The sequence below is a fragment of the Urocampus carinirostris genome, chromosome 12, assembly GCF_059441175.1.
Source record: "Urocampus carinirostris isolate Australia breed hairy pipefish chromosome 12, RoL_Ucar_1.0, whole genome shotgun sequence".
NCBI lineage: Eukaryota > Metazoa > Chordata > Actinopteri > Syngnathiformes > Syngnathidae > Urocampus > Urocampus carinirostris.
In genome coordinates this window covers 4101193-4123209 of record NC_142360.1, presented here as the reverse complement: position 1 = coordinate 4123209, position 22017 = coordinate 4101193, and the positions used below count along the sequence as shown (strand labels likewise).

The following is a 22017-nucleotide window of genomic DNA, read 5'->3' as shown; positions in this document are numbered from 1 at the left end:
ATGTTTTCATTGAAAAAAAAATATTTTTCTTCAAAAAATAAGGACATTTCTTAGCGGCCCTTAAGTTTAGTGTATATGTAGTTTATTATTTAATCTTGTATATTATATATAACAGCTCGGTAACATAAAATAAAAACTAAAAAGTGTACTTTTTTTTTTCTTAAAAAAAAAAAAAAGAATGTACCCGTCCATAATCGATGACGTCACGTGTACGTGCGTAGCGGGGCGTGTTTGTGTGCGTCGCAAGTAGAGGACGACTAGAGTCTCGGCTGGCGTCCATTCACCGCCCCGAACCTCCAGGACGTGCAACACTACCCGGCAAGGGATCGCATCTTTCGGCTTGTGGTCTAGCAACCTTCTCGGTTAGCAACCATGAAGCTCTTCTGGGCCGTTGCTGTCCTTTTTGTGAGCTGTTGGCGGGCGGAAGCGTCCACAGGTAAGGCGATGGGTTTTTTTTTCTTTCCCCGATGGTCAGCCATGTTGGAAGATGTTCGACTTTGCCCTTCGCACGGACGACGTTTATATGGTTTCGTATTCTTAATTTTAACAAAGTCAAGCTATTTTTGTCTTATCTGTAAAGAGAATATACAACGTTGCGTGGTTTTAAACGAAATTAATACAAAAATCCAACGGGTCATACGTATTAGCTTGAGCGGGCGTCCCTAGCTAGCATCATGTTATGCTAATTTTCCGAGGATGATACTCATTTGCACCCTTTCACCTCAATGATTATATATTATAAATTTAAAAAAAAAATCATTTTGTGTGTTTTTCATTTTTAATATCCTCTTGAGTGTCGTTAAACTGCAGCGCGGAATGTCTACGCTTACGCAATAGGTCATATAATTGGTAATGTATGTCCTGACGTTTCGCGGCGCGTGAAGACAATTATCCATCCATTATCTGCACCGCTTATCCTCAGTGGGGTTGCGGGGGTACTGGAGCCCATCCCAGCCATCCTTGGGCAGTGGGCAGGGGACATCCTGAACTGGTTGCCAGCGAGTCGTATGGCACTCAGGGCCGCTCTTTCACACTTAGGGACAATTTGGACCGGCCAATTAACCTAACATGCATGTTTTTGGAATGTGGGAGGAAACTGGAGTGCCCAGAGGAAACCCACGCAAGCACGGGGAGAACATTCAAACTTCCCTCGGGAGGTTTGATCTCATGACCTCAGAACTGTGCCGCACACACGCTAACCACTGCCCCGCTGTGCTGCTGAAGGCAACTAATATCTGTAAAATTTTAAATGATTTTTGGATGAAAATCAAAATCTCCAAACCATCAATAGCATGCCATGCACTAGGTACTTGACTGAGAGTGTTCCATTTATATTATTTCTTGATAGTATTTATTATAATTCTATTATAACGGTAGCATTTTAGTTTACGCCCGAAGTGTTTGTAGATGAGGATACGTGCAATCGATTAATCGACTAATAATCTATTATCTAACTGAAAGGTAATAGTTATTGATCACATTTGTGTTAGAAGTTCCCTAAAACATATGGACTTTAATTTCTATTTTTTTTTTAATGATTGGAGACCAATTATCTTAAAGTGGAATCTATATTTGTTTTGATTGTCCTTGATAATAGAGGGTGATTCATATTTACAACGAGATCAGACGTGGCACTCCAGGATAATCATGTAATAAGATCTAAAAGATAAAATGGGATAAAAAAAAAGTGTATTAGGAAATACTATTGGGATAGATGGATAGATAGATGATATTTACAAGGCATTGCTCATCGATTGGCTTAAATTATATATACATCAGAAAATAATTCAATAAGCAGCAACATTGTGCTAAAATAAGAATTAAAAAAATCAAATATGCCAATCCTTTTTTCGACACATAGTCAATTTACAGTATATACACATGCAATATCATGAAGATTTTAATATGCCGTACTTAATATTTTCAACCCAAACATGCGTTTTTTCGCTATTTTGCAAGTCACTTATAATGATCAACTTACTATGTGGTACTGGCCCAACTGGTAGATTAAGAATCTTATTTATTTTTCTTAAATGGTAAATTGGGCTTGTTTTTGTTTCATAAATAGCAAATTGATCTCATTTTGGCTTTCGGTGAGTCTATATTACATTTCACAATATTATTTTTTCAATTTTTTTTTCAATAAATTATATTTTAGAATACGTTTATCCTGGAGTCCCATGTCCGATCTTGTAAACAAGGTACACAATGTTTTAATCAATGCCAATTACGGTATATTTATGAGCACACCAATTTCACTCGGCACACAGACAAAAACAATTCTTAAAGGCAATTTTGACTCACCCAGCAAACATTATTGAAAACGGTTCCGTCGGACGTCTTTATTTAGCTGAAAAGTGAAAGTTACAAAAACATCCTTTTCAAAGAATCCATAAGCTTTATTTGGGACTACGTATGAACAATAACTCTATTATAAGGACAGATACATGAATTGGAATGAAAACATCTTTGTTTTCCGGAAAGGACTTTAGCTTACTTGGTGGAAAATATTAGTTTTTACATCATTGTGATATTTTATTATAGGGAGTTGGCGTAGGTTGGTCTAAAACTTGGAAAAATAACAAAAAATTGAATCAATGCCCCATTTTACATTTGAAATAAGTCATTTAAGACTTCATTAATGTGACAAAGTGAAAACTTTTTGGAAGATGGGCCATGATCGACATAGTCTCTCCATTGCATCTAAAAATACTACTTTTAGAAGTCTGTGGCGTTTTTATTTATATATTTTTTCTAACTAGGTCAGGATGACTCTGTTTTTTTTGACCCCCTTCACCAAACTATGTTATAATGTTCGCACAAAGCAGTTTAATCTGAATGGTTAAATTAATATAATTACGAATAAAGTAATGGCCATTGAATGAGTGTAAAAGTGTGTAATGCACACACACTCCCCCCATCAAATTAGTGATTGTTATTAGACTAAGTGAAGGACCGTGTGTTCATCAGATCTATTGAATGTTCTGTATATGGACTCAAGGGAGCAGGGAGTTGACCACCTTCCTGTTGGGATCAAATGGCTTCAGTGTATCTCAATGATTTCCATTCTTTCCCCGTGCTCCAACTGCATGTGACCGTTTTCTATTGTTTGCAACCATTACGTTGTACTCGCCTTTCTAGTTCAATGAGAAATGTCAATATTTGCAAATATTGCCTCAGGATCGGGATTTCTTTTTTCTCTCTAAAAAGTGAAGTAACCCCAAGTTTTTACTGTTTGCCAAAATTAAGAATGCATGGCTTTTTGACTTGGTGTATAAACCTCAATTCCAATTAGGGGTTGCGATCTTGTTAGACCTTTTTAAAAAATGAAATAAACTTATGCAATTTAATTTCATCTGCTATTTAATCAAATTTTAAATGCCATATACAGTAAACCCTTGGGAAACGACATTTATACGTTTTGAGGCAAAGTAGAATATTCGTATGTATAGCGCGGATACGAAACCTATGGTATTTAGCTAATTACTGACCACAATTAAATCCTGAACGTAACAAAGAGACAGAAATGCTTTGTGGGAGGTAGTTCAGCCGATAGCTTATCTGCTTTTTCATGATGTTGTGACACAAATCAAGTGTGCACAATCATTTATTTCCTTTTTGGGACAAGGGCTAATGTTTCTGCAATCACATAACAGGAGCAGTAGCAGGAGGCCAGTATGCTTATAAAAGACAGAATTAAGGATGATTTGACACGAAACGATCTCTATGCTTGTATGTGTGAATTATGTACATTTGATTATGCAAATGCATAGATGATTTTAAATAGTACACGCATGTACAGTAAAACTCATTTCATTCTGTATTGCATATCTGCTTCATTTGCTTTGCATTTCATACTTTGTTTCAAATCAAAGCATTCTGTTCTTTTGTTTGCTATAATGGGCATTCGATACAAAAAATTTGAAAATTATGAGGGCAGAACTCATATGTTTTGTCTACTTGCACATTTCCATTTCATTTGTTTTATTAATTATTATTTCTCTTTCTTGCCTGTTTTTCTTCTGTCACTGTCTTTTTTTTTCTCACTCACGCATCCATGAATTTATCCGGCTTTGCTCGAAAACTCCCACTTCTGCCACATCCCCGAAAATCTGTTAACGCACAACTCAGCGGGCTTCATCAAGTCGCCCCTCTCAGTCACCAAGCTGCTCGACGACAGTGCCGAGCTGCATTGCGAGGTGATAGGCATCCCCATCCCCGAGGTGCAATGGTGGTTTTTAGAGGGCTCCTGGCCCAACGAAACGGCCGTGCAGCTTTTTGACGGGGCTCGCGACGACCGCGTGCAAATAAATGCTACGTACATCACACACGCCACCAGCACCGTTCAACTCACCAGCCTCACCCTGGACGATTCGGGCACTTACGAGTGCCGGGCCTCCAATGACCCCGACCGCAATGAGCTGTGGAAGACTCCAAAAATCAAGTGGATTCGCTCACAGGCAAACGTTATTGTGATTGAAAGTGAGTGGTCGAGGAATCCCAAAGAAACTCTGGTTTTCCCCCAGTAGCGGAGCCCCAGGAATTTTACTCCTCGTTGAAACCCACCTTTCCTCTATATGCCTTGTAGTGAATCACACCCCAACTTCATCTTATGGGATTAAAGCCCTCTATCTTTCCCATGTTCTGAAGTAGGTAGTGTTGTACATAATACGGGTCCTAAGGCTGGGTTCCTGGAAAAAGCTACTAGAAGTCTTAGAAACTGGTGGCCTCACATTTAAATACTGCAATGTTTCTTTTTTTATTTTTTAAGTTTGATCGTCAGGATCAATAAGACAATCTGACAAATTTATAAATATTGCAACAAAGGGCCTCCAAAGTGGTACCTGTGGTCACCAGGTAGCCCCTTAAGAATGCCTGAATAACCTGTAGACCGGTTCTGAAAATAGCTTAGTCTGTTTGTATGTTTGTGGCTTTTTTACTTGGGCACCGCACAAAAAGAACATCAATCATTGATCGACAAAAGGAAACAAACTACTTGCACACAAACAGCTGTACAATACAATATTACAATACTTAAACATGTGCCTCACAGGGAGTAGGCTCAAGCTAATAGGCTAAAGCCAGAGCTGTGATGGGTTACTGCGATTTTCTGGGAAATTTGATTTCTGACTGGCAAAATAAATCACTGGCAGGGTAATTGTCTTTATATAAATGATCTATACTTCCAAAATTATTTTTAGAATTAGCTTATATGTAAAACAGTCAGTCGCCCCATACAAGGCAAATGTTTTAGTGTTTGACTGAGCCAATTTTAACCCCACTTCTAATAATTGCAACATGGTAATAACATTATAATAACATTGTAACAACATAGCAATTCTACAAGTTGTCATTTTAGAAATGCATATCAACCTCATTGCCTTTTGCGCTAATCAGTAACAAAAGAAGTGGTTGTTGTTGTTTTTTTGTTTGTTTTTTCCCGATTTTAGCTTTCCTCGTCTGCAGTATTTTTCTCACCACTATGTATTGTTTTTTTTTGAAGTGCCATTTTACACGAACCAAAATTTGGCATGGTAAAACAATTTGAAAACAAAACCCTAAATATATGGTCCGGTGTTCTACTGAAACGTCCTACCCACTCGAGACGTCCTACTATATAGAGTGATCTGACAGCCGGGTCTACCGAAACGTATTTTTAGAAGTGAAAAGGTTAAATAAAACTAAAAACTAAAATCGTAAGTACTCACAGCTTTTAACTAATGTGAAAACAGTTTATATTGTCAAGGGGACAGGAACAAGATAAGCTCTGGCTTTTTTCCGTTGGCCCTTTTTTTGTCTGTTTCGTCAATTGTTTAGTAAAGCTTTTGATTTTGAATTAATTGTTACTTTTATCTGATGATCAGTTGAAAACAATTAAAATGTCAATCATGTATCATCACTTTCAAAGGCTCATATGATAGGTAGGACAAAAACTTGCACCTTTCCAGGTAAATAACTGAGCCTTCAAGTTTTAAGTTTTGTTTATTTGAAAAGGGGAAAGTACGCTCCATAAACTCGTGTCATGATACCATAACATTTTAGGCTAAGCTAATTATCAATGTCTGTCCCCAGAAGGGCTTTCACAGAAAAAAAAACATACACAAAATACACAATATTGTAAAACAACCCAATAGCAGAGGCTACAGGTGGTCACTTACCTGACCTCTGATTAAAAAGTCTTCAAATTTATGTTTAAAGAGGACACAGTTTGACTCTTCCTTTAGATCAGTGGGTAAACGGTTCCAGGCTTTAGTGCCTTGTACAGTAAAAGCTGATTGTCCATGCATTCACACTGGACGTCTCAATGGATAGGAAGGAATTTCAAAACACCAGTCCAAATCGGTTTATTAAATTGATTACCAACTCTGTTTGAAATTGTGATTTCAGTAAGCTAATTGAAGCAAGATGAGAACCAATAACTTAGCAGTTAGCAATTTTCTATATCAATCTAGTTGGCGTCTTGTATATTAAGCAAAGTTCAACATAAATTATTACTTTTTGGGAGTTGTGTGTATAGTGAAGCCGCTTCCCCCTCTTTGTGGACTCGTATTACTTTAGTCTGCAACAAGTATGATTGTCCGACTGAAGCTCTTGACCAATTCTTGTCTCCCTCATTTGATTAGGTGTCTTTTCCATCCTGTTGTTCTACTGCACGCTCCTTTTTCATCTTTCCTTTTTAGTTCTTCCCTGTATACACAATAACTGGACTCCACTTCCAGTAGTCCGGTATCATAGAGCATAATATTTGTGAAACTGACCTTGTTTTTTTTTTTTTTTTGTGAGAGAGTTAGAAGTACTCTTGCAATTGTTTTCAACAATGCATTCAAATATTTGTATGTCAATTTAAAAACCTACCTCATTGTAATTTGTGAGAGTTTATATCATTGCGTGATGAATGTATTTTCCTTATCCATCTCAAGCACCAACCATCCTCACGGAGCCCTCAGAGGTTAACAACCAGACCTCCGCCGAGCTCCGATGCAATTTGACCGACACAACTTTCGCAGTCAAGGGCTCACATTGGAAGCACAATGGCAAAGTCATTGAGTCATCAAAGTCCACGTCCTCGGACCGTAGCATGGTCCTTAAGTGAGTTTGTTTCTCTGGCATTCATTCTGGAGCGTTTATTTTAGGGCTGCAATGATCGACTATTTAAATACACAACTAGTCACATAATAATCGGATGATTTCGATTTTTTTCTTAAATTTAGCATGGGTTTAATTTAATTGTTGAAAAAGATGATAAACACAAGAAAAATGGTACGATGAAAAATGCACCCTTTATTGAAAATTCTGCGGATTTGTACAAAAAATTAATTAAAGTCTAAATTCAATTAGTTCTGTCAGTAGAGCCTAAATCCATTAATAAGTCTTTAAAGGGACATGCAAATAAATAATAAATTAATATCAAGTTAACATTTTCTATCCCTGTAAAACAAAACCGGGCTCATTAGCAGCAGCAGAACTGGAAACAAAACACAAATGTGGATTTTGTACATTCAGTGGTCAACTGCAAGTTATGTAGCAAAATAACTAAGATTCTCAAAAGTTTGAAATCAAACAGTTTTAACTACCGACAATTGTCGTTTTTAACGTTTTAACAACTTAGTCTGACATAACGACTAAGCTTTTTTTTTACAACCAAATATATGTGTACAAAATGCACAATGCATGTTGTAAAAACTGTATTGGGTTGAACGTTACTTGAATCCTAGCGAGGCGAGTCACACTCCATTCCGTTCAACTACTGATGTACTATCTTTTTGTGCCAGCGAGCTACCGCAGTAGTCGACAAAGAATTCCTTTGTCGACTACTTCTATTATCGTTTTTATGTCGAAAATGTCAACTAATCGCTGCAGCCTTAGTTTATACCCCAACAAAGGGGTGCTTGGTTGGGACACGTCCTGCACCGATGCCTCCCTTAGCTTTACCAGTCACATGCGACCGCTCCTGAGACCAAAGAACAACCGTGCTGATTGACTTGCATGAATAAGCAGCACTCGTCGTGTTGCACGCTCACTCTGACCTTAATTTGCTGTTAGACAAGAAGCAGGCAAATGGCAAAACCAAAGTAATGTTGTAATAACTTCTGCACTGAATATCCATCATTTATTTATTAAATGTATTTAAATTTTCAGGTTAATTTGTTAGTGTTTACATATTATGAGTGTGCATTTGAATTATAGTCAAGTCATGTTTATTTGTATAGCCCTTAATCACAGGAAATCTCAAAGGGCTTCACAGACCACAGATTATTACACCATCCCGTGATCTAGAACCTACATGAGGGCAAAGAAAACTCAAAACCTCAACATGGTGAAAATGAAGAAACCTTGAGAAGGGACCGCACATGAAGTAATCCCCCTTCCAGGATGTCTAGCCTGCAATGGATGTTGCAATAACAAATAATACACGGATATTGTCAACATAAAATATAGGTTATTTATATGCTATAGAATAGAAGTGTGTTTTAACCTTAGATTAGAATATTTCCACTGATATAAAGTCGACAATTCTCAACCAGTTTGCCATGAAAACTGCAAATTGTCCTAGGATAAGAAAATTGAGCAATATGTGCTTACTGTATTTATTCGTGTTTAATGCAGATTTTGTTTTACGCAAAAAATAACTCAGTTTGGGTGTGCGTTATACACAAGGTATTACCGCATCGGTTGCTGCGGTGAAAATGCCGAATTCCACTGGACCACCAGTTATGCATATGAGTTGCTAAAAGGCATTGGGTTTTATCTCATTATCATGCTATCTTTAGTCACTAATTCCAGAGACAAATATTATTTCTGTTGTAAATGTTACAATAACAGTAAATGTATCCCTCACAATGCTTAGAATAGAAAAATGTAATTTATTGTCATTGTGACGCGTGGAACGCACAGTTAAATTACCGTATTTTCCGCACTAAAGGGCGCACCGGGTTATAGGGCGCACCCCCAAAAAATAGTTTTTGGTCCTATATCTTCCATAGATAAGGCGCACCGGATTATAAGGCGCTACAATGGGAACGTCGACAAAACAGTCAGATGATTCAGTCCAACTGATTACCCCCTTAACATTCCCAAAGGTTGCAAAGAAGCAAATATGTGTCGTAGACACGTGCGGATGCGGTGTCCGTACGATGTCACTCAAATGCATCATTTCAAATATCATTCGGAAGGTTAAAGTCTTGGGATTCAAGAAATGCCAACTATTCCTTAGTTTCTATTTTCTTTTTCGCTCGCAACTTTACTGTGCATATGACAATAAACACTTAGAATTGAGTTTAATTCACTCAACTCATCACAGCAACATCAAGATCGTTCTAAAACAAGATACCGGGAAAATATAAAGCCGCATAGCTCACCTAAGTTCTCACGTTCAATAATGATACGCAATCATGGTTTTCTTACAACCGTGAGTGAAGTAAATCCAGGAGAGTATATTATTTGCAAATACAGACTAATAAAACATGTTTCTTTATGGTGTACTTTAGCAAGCTTGCTACGCCATTGCTAAACTCGGCCAATTGCAGGGTTTGTTTTGGCCATCTAGCCAATCCGAGGCTCCGAATAACTTCAGCCAATAGCGATCGATTTAACGGATGATTGACACATCTTTTTCGGCCAATTGCAGGGTTTGTTTTGGCCCTCTAGCCAATCCGAGGCTCTGAATAACTTCAGCCAATAGCGATCGATTCAACGGATGATTGATACATCTTTTTCGGCCAATTGCAGGGTTTGTTTTGGCGCTCTAGCCAATCCGAGGCTCCGAATAACTTCAGCCAATAGTGATCGATTCAAATGATGATTGACACATTGGTTAGCCAATGAAATGCCGGTATATAAATCCCAGCATACACCGCAGACTACTCCACGTTGGGGGGGAAATCGAGTCGGCGGCTGTTGCGTAAGTTGCGAGACCTTGTGATTTAATGTTGATCCATAAATAAGACTCACTGTATTATAAGGCGCATGGTCAGCTTTTGAAAAAAATTAAGACTTTTAGGTGCGCCTTATAGTGCAGAAAATACGGTAACCTTTGTCTCTGGTACCGTGATAGTGTGATAATGAGAGACTTTAATGCCTTTTCGTATGCAACCGCTGGTGGTCCAGTGGTTAAAATGGGGCTCTCACTGCCGCACCCTGGATTCCTTTTCCGTTGTATTTAACTGCAAAGTTTGAGCAAAAGAAAAAAAATGAAACAAAATTTTTGATTAATATCTATTCAAAAGTGGTGCGTGTTATACACGAGTGTGTGTTAGACATGAATAAGTATGATAATTATTTGACAAATGACAATGTAGCTCATTATCTGGTGCATTACCATTTCGCTGAATTATATGCTGAGCAGATACTACAAGTAAATACAATAAATGATAATATGGGAATAATGTTCCACTGGTAAAAAATGTTACGCTTTTTTTTTAAATAAACATTTTGTTTAATTTCCTAAGGAAATGGTTTAGTGGTTTGCCTTAAACATTACAACATCACTTTATGAAAACTTTTTAAGATATATGAATGATTTAAGTTTATTAAGTTTTATTATTGGACACCTGTGGCAGATTTAATAGGATGTCAGTTCATTGTTTTGACTATTAAATCATTGTCACTATCAACCAAGGATGATCCGCTTTTTATAACCTTGAATGTAATAAAAAAAAGAGGGCTCAGGGGAGGGCCTTAGAACAGGAATGGGAATTTCTAATCTGAAGTCCTCATTCCATGTCTTCTTTGCAAGTTTAAATTCCATTGATGTCTACTCGGCCTTATAATGAGTGTCCACTTAAGTTTAAATTCAACAATAATAATTAAAGTACTACTATTGGGAAAAAATGTCTTATTAATTTTCTTAGTTTGCTGGGAAAAAATTGGGATGAACATTTTTTTGTGGAATTTTTTTTTTATTTCCAACTATATTAAATTAGTTTTTCTTTAACACAAACAAGGAATTAATTTTAATTAATTTTAAAATATATTCATGAATTTAAATTGTTTTAATTTGTATACGTTTTCTACGGGTATTGCGCTTAAATATTTATCTCATGAAATTCATTTGCCTTGGCTCAGAAGTATGTTGAAAAAAAAAAACATACTTCACAAAAAACTTTTTTTTTTCCCTTCTCCATATGCAGACTGGACAAGATCACCCACACCTCTGGTGGCGCGTACGAGTGCGTCTTCCTGACTGAGCCACCAGTGAAGCAAACGATTGAAGTCAAAAGTAAGACAGGGATTAGATCCCATGAATGGCCTTGCTAATAATAGCAATCAGGCAACTAGATTAGTCATTTGAAAAGGTCTCACAAGACTCTTCCACTTTTGCCCTGACATTTGCAGCCATCCCACATGTGGCAGCTTACAAGCACTCTGAACACGGCAACGAGAAAGACAAAGGCGTGATGGTGTGCGTGAGCCACGGCTACCCGCTCCCTACAGACTGGACTTGGTTCAAGATTGAAGATGGCGCCCAAACAGTAAGCACAAACATTGACACCTTTCAAACCATGGCAGAGATATAATGCATGAAAATCCCTCACTTTTCGGCAAAACAATTTCGTTTTGAAATAAAATAAAATAAGTTGCCTATCTGAATTGTGTACATTGGAGAGGAAAATTAGAGAACAATTTACAAACAATTGATTAATTATGTAAAAATGCCATTTTGTTATGTTTATACAATGCTACAAGACCTTTTCAAAAATGGATTAGGCATTTCAACAAAAACCTGTATTCAAAAATGCAGTGATCAAAATTAAGTCAAGTCATGTTTATTTGTATAGCCCTTAATCACAAAGAGTCTCAAAGGGCTGCACAGATCAGACTATTGCAAACTACAGACTATTATGACACCATCCCCTCATCTAAAACCAGCCACTGCAAGACATGTTGACTGCTCCAAATGTGTGATTTCAAAAATAGAAAATATCGAATCAAAACGACACTCGTTCAAGTCGCCCAGGAAGGCTGGTCGTCCACGAAAGAAAAGTGCAAGAAAAGACAGGTCACTGAAACACAGTGCGGGTTGACAGACCTTAATATTTTGTAGTACAGTGTACTGGAACATTTTTTTTTTATTCTCACTTTTTTAACCCGTCCAATTTTCATGCCTGATCATGACGTCCGTTATTGCTCCCAGCCCATCATCAACGGCACCAGCACCAAATACGAGATTAAAAGCATCCCGGAGAAGACTACACTGACTGTCAATGACCTGAGCATCGAGGACGATGTGGGAGACTACGTTTGCTCGGGCACCAGCGAGCTCGGGACCAACACGGACCAAATCCACCTCCGCGTCCGCAGCCGCCTGGCCGCCCTGTGGCCCTTCCTCGGCATTGTGGCCGAAGTCATCATCCTGGTGACCATCATTCTCATCTACGAGAAGAGGAGAAAGCCCGATGAGGTCACTGACGGTATGTGACACTTAATTCAATATATAGGATAAGCTGTTTTGCAAATATTTTTGCATTTACAAATATAACATTTATTGACAGGCACTTTTTCTTTATTTTGTTAATGTGGCCATAATGCAAGCGGGGGGGATTTTGTAAGGTTTATTGTTCTATATTCTTTATCAATTATCCGTTATCGGTCAAATCATAATACGCTACAAAGCCAAGGGGCCGAAACACTTGCTCTCAGCCAAGAGGCTGAGTCAAGGTCCTAGCACCAAATCCTAACAACTAGTCCACTAACAATGTCGATGACATAGGAAAAGGCATTCAATTTTATCTCATCATGACACTGTTTTCATTCACAGTTCCACATTATTGAATACGTGGGGCCGTGATTATTAACAAAGTAACTATGAACACAATACCGATGTGTTTATTTGTATATATGCAATTTATTTATATGTATGCAATTTATTTATTTGATGTCCTTCAAAGTCTGATTGTGCATTCAACAACATGATACCGTGAGTAAAAATACTGCAATGATGACATCTTATCTAATGCCATTTCCTGTGTTATCTAAATCCCTAATTGTTTAATGATTTTACAGGGAATTTATTGAATTGTCTTTTCATTATTATTTTTCTCATTGTTATTGTAATTAATGCCATTGTTTTATTCGGCCGGGCCCCGTGACTATTGATAGCCATTAAAGCAGTCCGTGGTTCAGAAAAGTTTGGGGACCACTGGTTTAGTAGACACTCAAAGTAAGGAGAAAAGGCATCAATTGATTTTGAACTTGCAAAGAGAATAGGAGAGCACTGTACAAAAATGCAATATTACAATTTGTGTTAAAGGTCCTCCCCTGAGCCCTTTCTTTTAATTAAATCTTAAGGGTTACAAAAAGCAAATAATCCGTAAAAGGTTTGGAAATTGAGGAATAGCAATATGATTGTTAGCAGTCTATAATAGTCAAAATAACAAATAATTGTGAGCATAATAGTTAAATAAAAAATACCCCTGCGTTCTATGCAATCTCCTTTGCAGGTGTCCAATCGTAAAAACGGAACTACATGTAAGCACGCAGTTAACTTTGCAATTTATTATTTTAATAGGCCTTCTCTTTTTTTCATCTTTGATGCAGATGCTCAATTATAACTCATCCATTTTGCACTACGTGATTTAAATATCCTTCATATTTTATGTAGGGGTAGTGAAGGTGTACGAGACCAAGAATTTTCATCACAATTGCATATTCACAACGCAGTTGCATGTGTAAAATCCCGTACATTTTTGATTGGTTGTCTTAATTTGCCTTTTGTGGTTGAATTTTTCACCGTTGGGCTTCTGTATACAACGATCCTTTCTTTTATTTTTGTATTCTTTACATTTGTACTTCTCTGTTCGCTGCTGATTTTGCATTTGGTAAGTGAATAAAACTGCATGACAGACTGAAGTGGTTGAGCTGAGGTGACGCCGTGATGAACTGGAATGAGCATTTCTCTCTCAGTCACCACCTCCCGAAAGGAATGCGCCAAAAGATGCGCTCACTCTTTCACTGGCCCTTTAGAACAAAGACAGCCTTCTTTTTTTTAGTCAGTAACGAGCCCCCTTAAATTCTTTGCAAATGCATGCCTGAGCCAGAGAAAGAGTTGAAACCAGACCAACAAAGACTTGAAACATGGAGATGAGGAATAGTGGCGGCATTGCTTGCATGAATTCTGCATCTTGCTCTCAGTGCATGTTAAGGCTGGCACAGTGGTACCTTGAAGGTCGAATTTTAAAAGTTTCTTGAGCTTGGAAAGTGGTTGGTACAAAGTTATAATAGCATTACATTTTGGTTGTACCTGGGTCTGTGTGTCTGTAATTCATCCTGTCTACATTGTATGTAACAATAGAGCCACATTGTAGTCCTTTTGTTTACCGTGCCAATTTAGGTTTAAGTATGGAGTAAGCGTCTTACCGTGATCTTGGCTCGCTAGCCCTTTTTAAACCATAGGGCTGCATTAATCCTCTGATGCTAGATACTGTGAGGTCAAGTGAAGCACCCAGGTTTCAAACTGAATGCAATATGAGACATTAGAAGGGATGAAGCAAAAATAAAATATGGAGGAGAAACCAAAAACTGAAGATGTGAAACACTTGAAAATTAAACAACGAAAAAATTATTTTGCACTGACTTGCTAGAATGGTTCAATATAAAGTGATAAGTTAAAGTCATATGACTTAAATGCCCATTATAAATATTCAATTTACATCTCATAAGGCAAAAAAATGCATTTAAGTGCTTTAAAAAAAGTCCTGTCTGACAACAACGTGCAACAGGACAAGCAAGACTGTTGAAAGATCTAATATAAAAATAACTCAAGCAAGTTAATACTGAAATGTAGTACTTTGAGTAAAAGGGCTGGTTATAATAAAGAAATGGCTTGTATCTGCTACACAGCACTATCTTGTTGTCTTGCATGTTTTGGGGGCATAATAATTTAATGGACAGGACAGAGAATAGTGACGAGAAAACAAGAGTAGGAGGGAATTAATGATGACTGGGGTCGTCGCCAAGGTAAAATAATAGTAGTAAATTAAACTTGTCGTACATAGCTAAGTGACTGCCAATCAACATTAGGGATGTTCTCATTGAATTTAACACACACACACACACACTTTATGCTTATGAATTAAAACAGCTTAACTGTCGCTCTGTAGTGTAGGTATGTAAACTGGAGCTAAACTCTAATAAAAATGTGTAAGAAGAGGCACACACAAACTATTGAGAAAATGTCCCGTTATAAGCTTGGCATTTCTTTCCTCCCCCCAAGTGAATGCCAGCTTTGTCCTTAGAAACAAGACATTGTTGCAAATCGTTCTTTAGGAAGCATGTTGTGTTTTTTTTGTTTTCTGTCAGCACTCGCGGTCATTTTCACCATAAATTATGAACTCGGTGTCGCCCTAGAAGTTAATCAAATTAATTACGAAAAGACTCATTCGGCCCATCAACCGTCTTTTCGAACTGTTACCATCGGGCCGACGGTTCAGATCCCACTAGGCCAAAACGAACAGACTAAGGGATAGCTTCTTCCCCAAAGCTATAAGACACTTAACCGCAGACGTGAAACATAGTTTTATCTGCAGTGTCCCAGTTGTAAGTGCAAGACCCTGGTTTAAAGTGATACATGCTGGTTTTTATATTAGAGGTGCATACTTGATATATTTCTATTTATTAATATTTTTTCTATTGTATACTTTGCTAACTGGAGTGCAACCCTAATTTTGTTGCAGCAATACTATGATAGTAAAGGTGGTTATGATTCTAAACTGGACTTGAAGGCCTTTAGCTGTACCATTGTCATTTACTGAAGATTCTGGCCTCTTTTCCCTACTGAAAAGCCGTCTGCATTACATAGCTGTGATGTCATCAGGCCACGCTGGTTTTTGGCACATTTTTACCGTCCCGGCATCAAGATCCCACCTGCAGTCTTTTGCCGCTTGAATGCATGAGCCTCTGTGCTGCATTTTCCATCTTTTTCCTTTCATCAGTGCGTCGCTATGCTTAAATGTACACATACGGTATATGCAGGTTTGTCCGCTTCAACAAGAAGGCATATGTAACATTTGGGTCTTTAGCTCGAACTTTCGAGTCAACGGAGAAAACAAAGCTCGGCGTGGCATGCACTTGACATACGAGCACATAAAAGTTAATTGACTGCTCTCTCTGTCTGCTTTTTTTCCCCCTCGTGCCGCCCAGACGACGACTCAGGCTCGGCTCCTTTGTAAGTACCCTTCGGCACGCGCCAAAATTGTGTCCAGAGCAGAGCTTACGTGGGAATTTTGTCGATGCAGGAAGAGCAACTCCAATGCCAACCACCAAGACAAGAACGTGAGGCAAAGGAATTCCAACTAGGAGGTATGTCAATGAATGTGTCAGTGATTCTGTTTACATGCAGGCAATAGTGGTAAATGGACCCCATTTGTATAGCATTTTTAATCAATCACCAAAGTCCTCTAAAGCGCTTCACAGCGTACTTTACACTTTACCCATTCACTCACACACCCAGAGGCAGCCATGCAAGGTGCCTACCTGCCTATTGGGGGCATTAGGAGTTCAGTGGCTCAAACAACCTACAGTGTGGTACACAATTTTAGCAGCAGCTTAACTCTTAGAAAATGCACAGTCAAGAGTCGAGTCCTAGCTCCACTTTATTCTAAAACAGTAAAACTGAAACATCCAAGCACAACGCAGTGAGTCTGACACCACACCACAAACGATTGACAAAACCCTAAACTTAATTAGCAGTTTCAGCAAAACGAATGAAAAATATCTGTCTACAAAAGAATATCGATGGAAACTTAAAGACAATGGGGTTGATCACACAACAGAAAAAGACTGCTGTTAATGGTGAGGATGCCATTTGTCAATGAGGACGTTTAGATACTGAAGTAATATGACTCATAATGTGACATCGCTTCCAGTTCGAGAGTTTTTTCAAAATAAAATATGGAAACTAAATAAACTTAAAATGAACTTTTCCTTGGAGCAGAACAACGGGGGCAAGCACGAGCAAAGTCGAGCAAATCAACGTTTCCCCATTTGACTTTTGACATTAAATATAGATCCCAAAAGTGCGCTCCATTGCTGCATCTTGTTTGTTAATATGTGCTCGTACATAGATGGCTGAAAGCATAGACTTACATTATATATGGACGGATATACTTTGACAGCCATTGAATGTAGGTGGTATTTTCTAAAATTAAATGTCCTGGAGTAATCAATAAATACATAAAGCTTTCCATTTGCTTTACAGTTTTAGTGTCATCGTTCTGCTACTAAAAGTCCCACAGTGCTCTGGGGAATGAAAATATCCTGGAAAAAGGATATTGGCATATGCACAAGCAATTGGATTAGTCAAACGTGTAAACATACATGACTAATCGGAAAGTAGCCTGGTAACAATGGTAACTATATGAGAATATAATACTCTACAAAGTAATACTTATTTTAAAAAAATCCTGGTGCTAGCTTTGTCCCCATTGTTCCTTTGTGTCTCCTAGAAAAATACTACAGAAATACATAAAACATACTACAAAATTACTACAAACTAAAAATACAATTTAGTGCTTAAAATCTGGAAGCTAAAATATATTATTTTGCTTTAATTCTGACAAGAAATACTACTACAGTAATACCATAATAAAAAAAAATACTACGAGAGAAGTACTACAAAAATCTTACCGCAGTAATGCTACAAAAATACTAAAAAAGTAAATATCAAATTAAGTGCTTTAAACAGGGACATAATATATTATTTTGCTGTAATTTGCAGTGTTTCTAAACCAATTTGACAAAACGAATTTATTTAACTTGCTCTGGAGCCACATGCGCCTCTTTGGCACTCCCCTAGTTACTCCCTGCTGTTTTTTCTAAAATGTTTGATAATGGAAAAATATACGTTTTCTGTAAAAGGGCAATATGGCTCTTCCAAAAGTTTGGATTGCCGACCAGAAAGTTAATCCGGTTTTCCATAACATCCACATGATGGTGACAACAAATCATGTAAAATAAACTGGATTGTGTCCTTTACAGTTGTGCAATAGAGCGGCAACATACTTTTTGGAATTTGACAAGGCAGAATACAGATCGACCGGTACGGATTATTGGTGTTAAGAGGAGGCCGAGAGCCGATATTTGTTTGCTGTAAAAGTTTAAAAATTGGCGTAAGAAATTGTTAATGATGTGAATTTCCCTACGGTGATAAATAAAGTATCGATCTAATCAATATAATCGATCTAATCTCTCTATCTCTCTATCTCTATCTATTATGCAAAATAAACAATGAATATTTGTTATAAATTCAGATAAAACTAGAATAACTCTCTTGAATCAGTAAAAAAATAAAAATATTAACATAACTAAAATGACTAATCATTTGCTTAAAACAAAAACTAACCGTGCAGGAAATAAAATTACGCTTAGCGTACAAAGGTACACAAAAACCTAAATAATTTTTTTACAGTAACCTAAATGAATAGAGTACAATACAACCAACATGACTTAAATTAACATTTTTTTTAAAGTACAAGGAAATTTTAACAGCTCTCAAATTGTAAAGTGTTGGCACTGCTGTTATAGAGCAAGATTGACGAACAAATGTTATGATAAGAGCTAATCGTTTCCACTTAAGCATGCTTTTTATGCTTTCAATCATAAACAGACACGCTTGATTGACAAACTAATGTTATGATAAGAGCGAATTTTTCATTCTCCGCCCGAACGAAGGATTGCTGTACCGGCAGTATTCCGTTTCCAATTGGACCACTGCCTGCATGTAGCTACATGCCGTTTTACCAATTTGTAGAAAATGATCGACATTTTTTGTCTTGTTCTTTTGATTATTTGCCAGGAGAGTCGGGACGGCGGCGCTCGTTTCCAAAGCTGCCCAGACTCCGTACACTGTTGGGAAAAACTAATTTTGTTCTGTGCTCGAGTGTTACTGTTCCTCTGGCTGATTTCCTCTTCTCTTCTCTTCTCTTCTTCACCCCAGAGAGCTTTTTTGTGTGTGCATTTCCGCCTGAGGCCGCTGTTGCATGAGTCTTCTCGTAACAAGAAAAAAAATAAGAGTAATCGCCACAAAACGAGGAGTTTGTGCTCGTAATCCCGAACATTTTTCAAACTGTGCACATTGTTGCCATGTTTTAACACGGATTGTTTCTAGAAAACCAATTTGCTTGCATTTTATTTTTCCCACCGTAGAAAAGAGTCGAATGACTTTTTTATTTTACACTCGTTTGTTCAGTAGAAATATATATATATAGCTACGATATAAAGGACCAACTGCAAAGAAAAGGAAAGTATCCCGCGGTTGCCTTTTTAGTATAATTCAGATTTAATTTTAGCTTCATTGATCTATATTTAAACACTTGAGTGGGGACAAATCATGTCTTTTTTAAAAAGAGAAACGATATGCGCGAAATGTCGTGATTGGATATCGCCGTTTCGAAGTTACACGTACAAAAAGATTTTAGCCAGATTTTTGTGAGTTAGCCAAAACGTTAACTTCTGTTGTATAATTTGCACAAACTGAATAAAGTGATCTAATTTTACACCCTTGTCACTTTTTTTAATGTTTCATACATTTTTCACATACTGTATTTGTAAAATATCAATTCGATCGATTGTCTTCCGCTTATCTGGGGTTGGGTCACGGGGGCAGCAGCCTTAAAAGGGGAGCCCAGACGTCCCTATCCCCAGCCACCTCCTCCAGCTCACCCGACGGGATCCCGAGGCGTTCCCAGGCCAGCCCAGAGACAGTCTCTCCAGCATGTCCTGGGTCGCCCCCGGGGCCTCCTGCCAGTGGGTCATGCCCGGAACACCTCCCGAGGGAGGCGTCCAGGAGGCATCCTTATCTCTTACCTTATCTCTAAGGGAGAACCCAGACACCCTGCGGAGGAAGCTCAGTTCAGCGACTTCTATCCGGTATCGCGTTCTTTCGGTCATAACCCACAGTTCATGACCATAGGTGAGGGTAGGAACGTAGATCGAGCGGTAGATCAAGAGCTTTGCCTTTCGGCTCAGCTCCCTCTTCACCACGACGGACCGGTACAGGGTCCGAATGACGGCGGATGCTGCTCCTTTATGATCTGCTACCTTATTGTGGTGGAGGGGTTTGTGTGTCCCAATGATCCTAGGAGCCATGTTGTCGGGGGCTTTAAGCCCCTGGTAGGGTCACCCATGGTAAACAGGTTCTAGGCGAGGGGCCAGACAAAATGCAGATCGGAAGACCCTTTGTGAAGATAAAGAACATTGAGCCACAATTTCCCTCGCCCGGATGCGGGTTACCGGGGCTCCCCTCTGGAACCAGGCCTGGAGGCTGGCGCGACGATCCCCGGCTACAGAAACTGGCTTTTGGAAACATCTAATTAGCAAAATATACCATCATATAAAACATGTTTCATTTGTTTTTAAAATGCTTTTTGAAATACTAACATATTTCAGAAGCCACAACAGTACTAAAGATCCATTATCATCAGTCTGCCTTTTATCAGATAATTAACAATCAAGAACTATAATTAAAGGAATTATGAATGAAGATTGACTAAATAGAATGGAATTTACTTTTATTGTCATTCTTTGTAACCATGCACACAGAACGAAATGTCGATACACCTGACCCGTACAGTTAAACTGTAGCGAGCTGATGCAGCCGCAGCGAAACAGGGCACCGCCATTTTAGACCCAACTGCTGTCTTGGCAGTCATTAGGTGACCAACCCCCCCAATTCCAACCCTTAAAGCGGAGCGCTAAGCAGGGAGGCAATGAGTACCGATGTTGTAAGCATGACTCGGCTGAGGCTTGAACCAGCGACCTCCCAGTCTCGGGGCGGCGCCCTACCATCTCGGCTACCTAGCTGGTCATGGGAATATGTTGGAATTTGGAAAAAATCAAATATCTGAAATAAAAAGATTCAAGAGGTATCAAACTTCCTAACTTCTATTTTTTTTCTTAATATCTAGGTTATCTTTAACCAGCTCAGTAGCCTAGATGGTAAGGCGCCCGCTTTGAGACTGGGAGGTCGGTGGTTCGCGCCCCGGCCGAGTCATTCCTAAGACTTAAAAAGTGGTCGGCGGCGCCCTCTGTTGGCTGCGGCTGCATTGGCTCGCTACAACGGGTCAGGTGCAATCGACATTTCGTTCTGTGTACATTGTTACACAGAATGACAATACAAGGAAATTATTATTATTATTATTATATAACCCTAACTCCTTCCTAAAATGATTATTGTAATTATAGATGGTCTCCACCAGATGGCCACATTTATCCGTAGAAGTTTGTTGGACACCTTTTGTTTACTGGAAATAATCGGTTCTTCCAGACTATTCTGCCTAAATATATACAAATTTTTGTGGGGGGAAAAAAATAAATGACACATTTAGGCGAGTCAAAAATACATTTTTATTTCATACAGAATTTTATTGTAAAAACATTTCTGAACTAGTACTAGGAAATAATTGTGTACAGGTACACAAAATAACAGACTACAAAAAAGCACAAACATACCATGTTTCTTTTTAAGGATATCAGACCAATTCCGATTTCACAAGTATTTCCCAAAAGGGAATGCTTTTTCCTCATAAAGAAATCAGGAAAACTATTTTATAATTTATTTATTACCAAATGTCCTATTTTGATTGTTTTTATGTTGTTGTTTTTTTAGCTTTCTTTTAGCTAACATGCATTGGCTCTCTGTTAGCTTAAGATGTGATTTTAAGGTTCTGTTGGTAGTATACAAAATCATGCATAGACTTGCTCCCTCATATCTTACAGATTTAATTTCCCCCTATGTTAGGGTCCGGAGCCTTCGCTCTGAAAACGCTGGTCTACTCGTGATCCCAAGAGCCAAGAAGAGATCCGCAGGTTCGGGGGCGTTCTCCATTCGGGCCCCGGTGCTGTGGAATGCTCTTCCCCCAGAGATACCATCTGCAACCTCAGTGGAAATGTTTAAATCTAAGCTTAAAACACACTTCTACTCTATAGCATATGAATAACCTATATTTTATGTTGATAATATGTGTATTATTTGCCCCCATGTAGGTTTTAATATAGGGCATGGTGTCATAACAGTCTGTAGTT

The 22017-nt window shown here is 38.3% G+C and overlaps 1 protein-coding gene across 2 annotated transcripts; it reads left to right on the top strand.

The window, feature by feature from the left end:
- The first annotated feature begins 227 nt into the window (after positions 1–227).
- Positions 228–19490, top strand: bsg (basigin). Of its 2 annotated transcripts, none has more exons than XM_088348955.1 (9): positions 228–436; positions 4132–4482; positions 6921–7089; positions 11130–11218; positions 11335–11471; positions 12134–12410; positions 16150–16162; positions 16233–16296; positions 18791–19490. In XM_088348955.1, the coding sequence occupies exons 1-8, from the start codon at positions 373–375 to the stop codon at positions 16291–16293; spliced, it is 1161 nt and encodes a 386-aa protein (XP_088205081.1). In that variant the 5' UTR covers positions 228–372; the 3' UTR covers positions 16294–16296; positions 18791–19490. The 2 variants fall into 2 exon arrangements, with proteins under 2 accessions (XP_088205081.1, XP_088205080.1); XM_088348954.1 differs by having other exon boundaries at positions 16138–16162.
- The last annotated feature ends 2527 nt before the right edge of the window (positions 19491–22017 follow it).

Bases quoted from the DNA above. Each gene is read 5' to 3' on its own strand.
- bsg (XM_088348954.1), top strand. From the start codon at position 373: ATGAAGCTCTTCTGGGCCGTTGCTGTCCTTTTTGTGAGCTGTTGGCGG. The intron at 7,090-11,129 runs GTGAGTTTGTTT...CTCCATATGCAG, and splicing joins GACCGTAGCATGGTCCTTAA to ACTGGACAAGATCACCCACA. The intron at 11,219-11,334 runs GTAAGACAGGGA...TGACATTTGCAG, and splicing joins GCAAACGATTGAAGTCAAAA to CCATCCCACATGTGGCAGCT.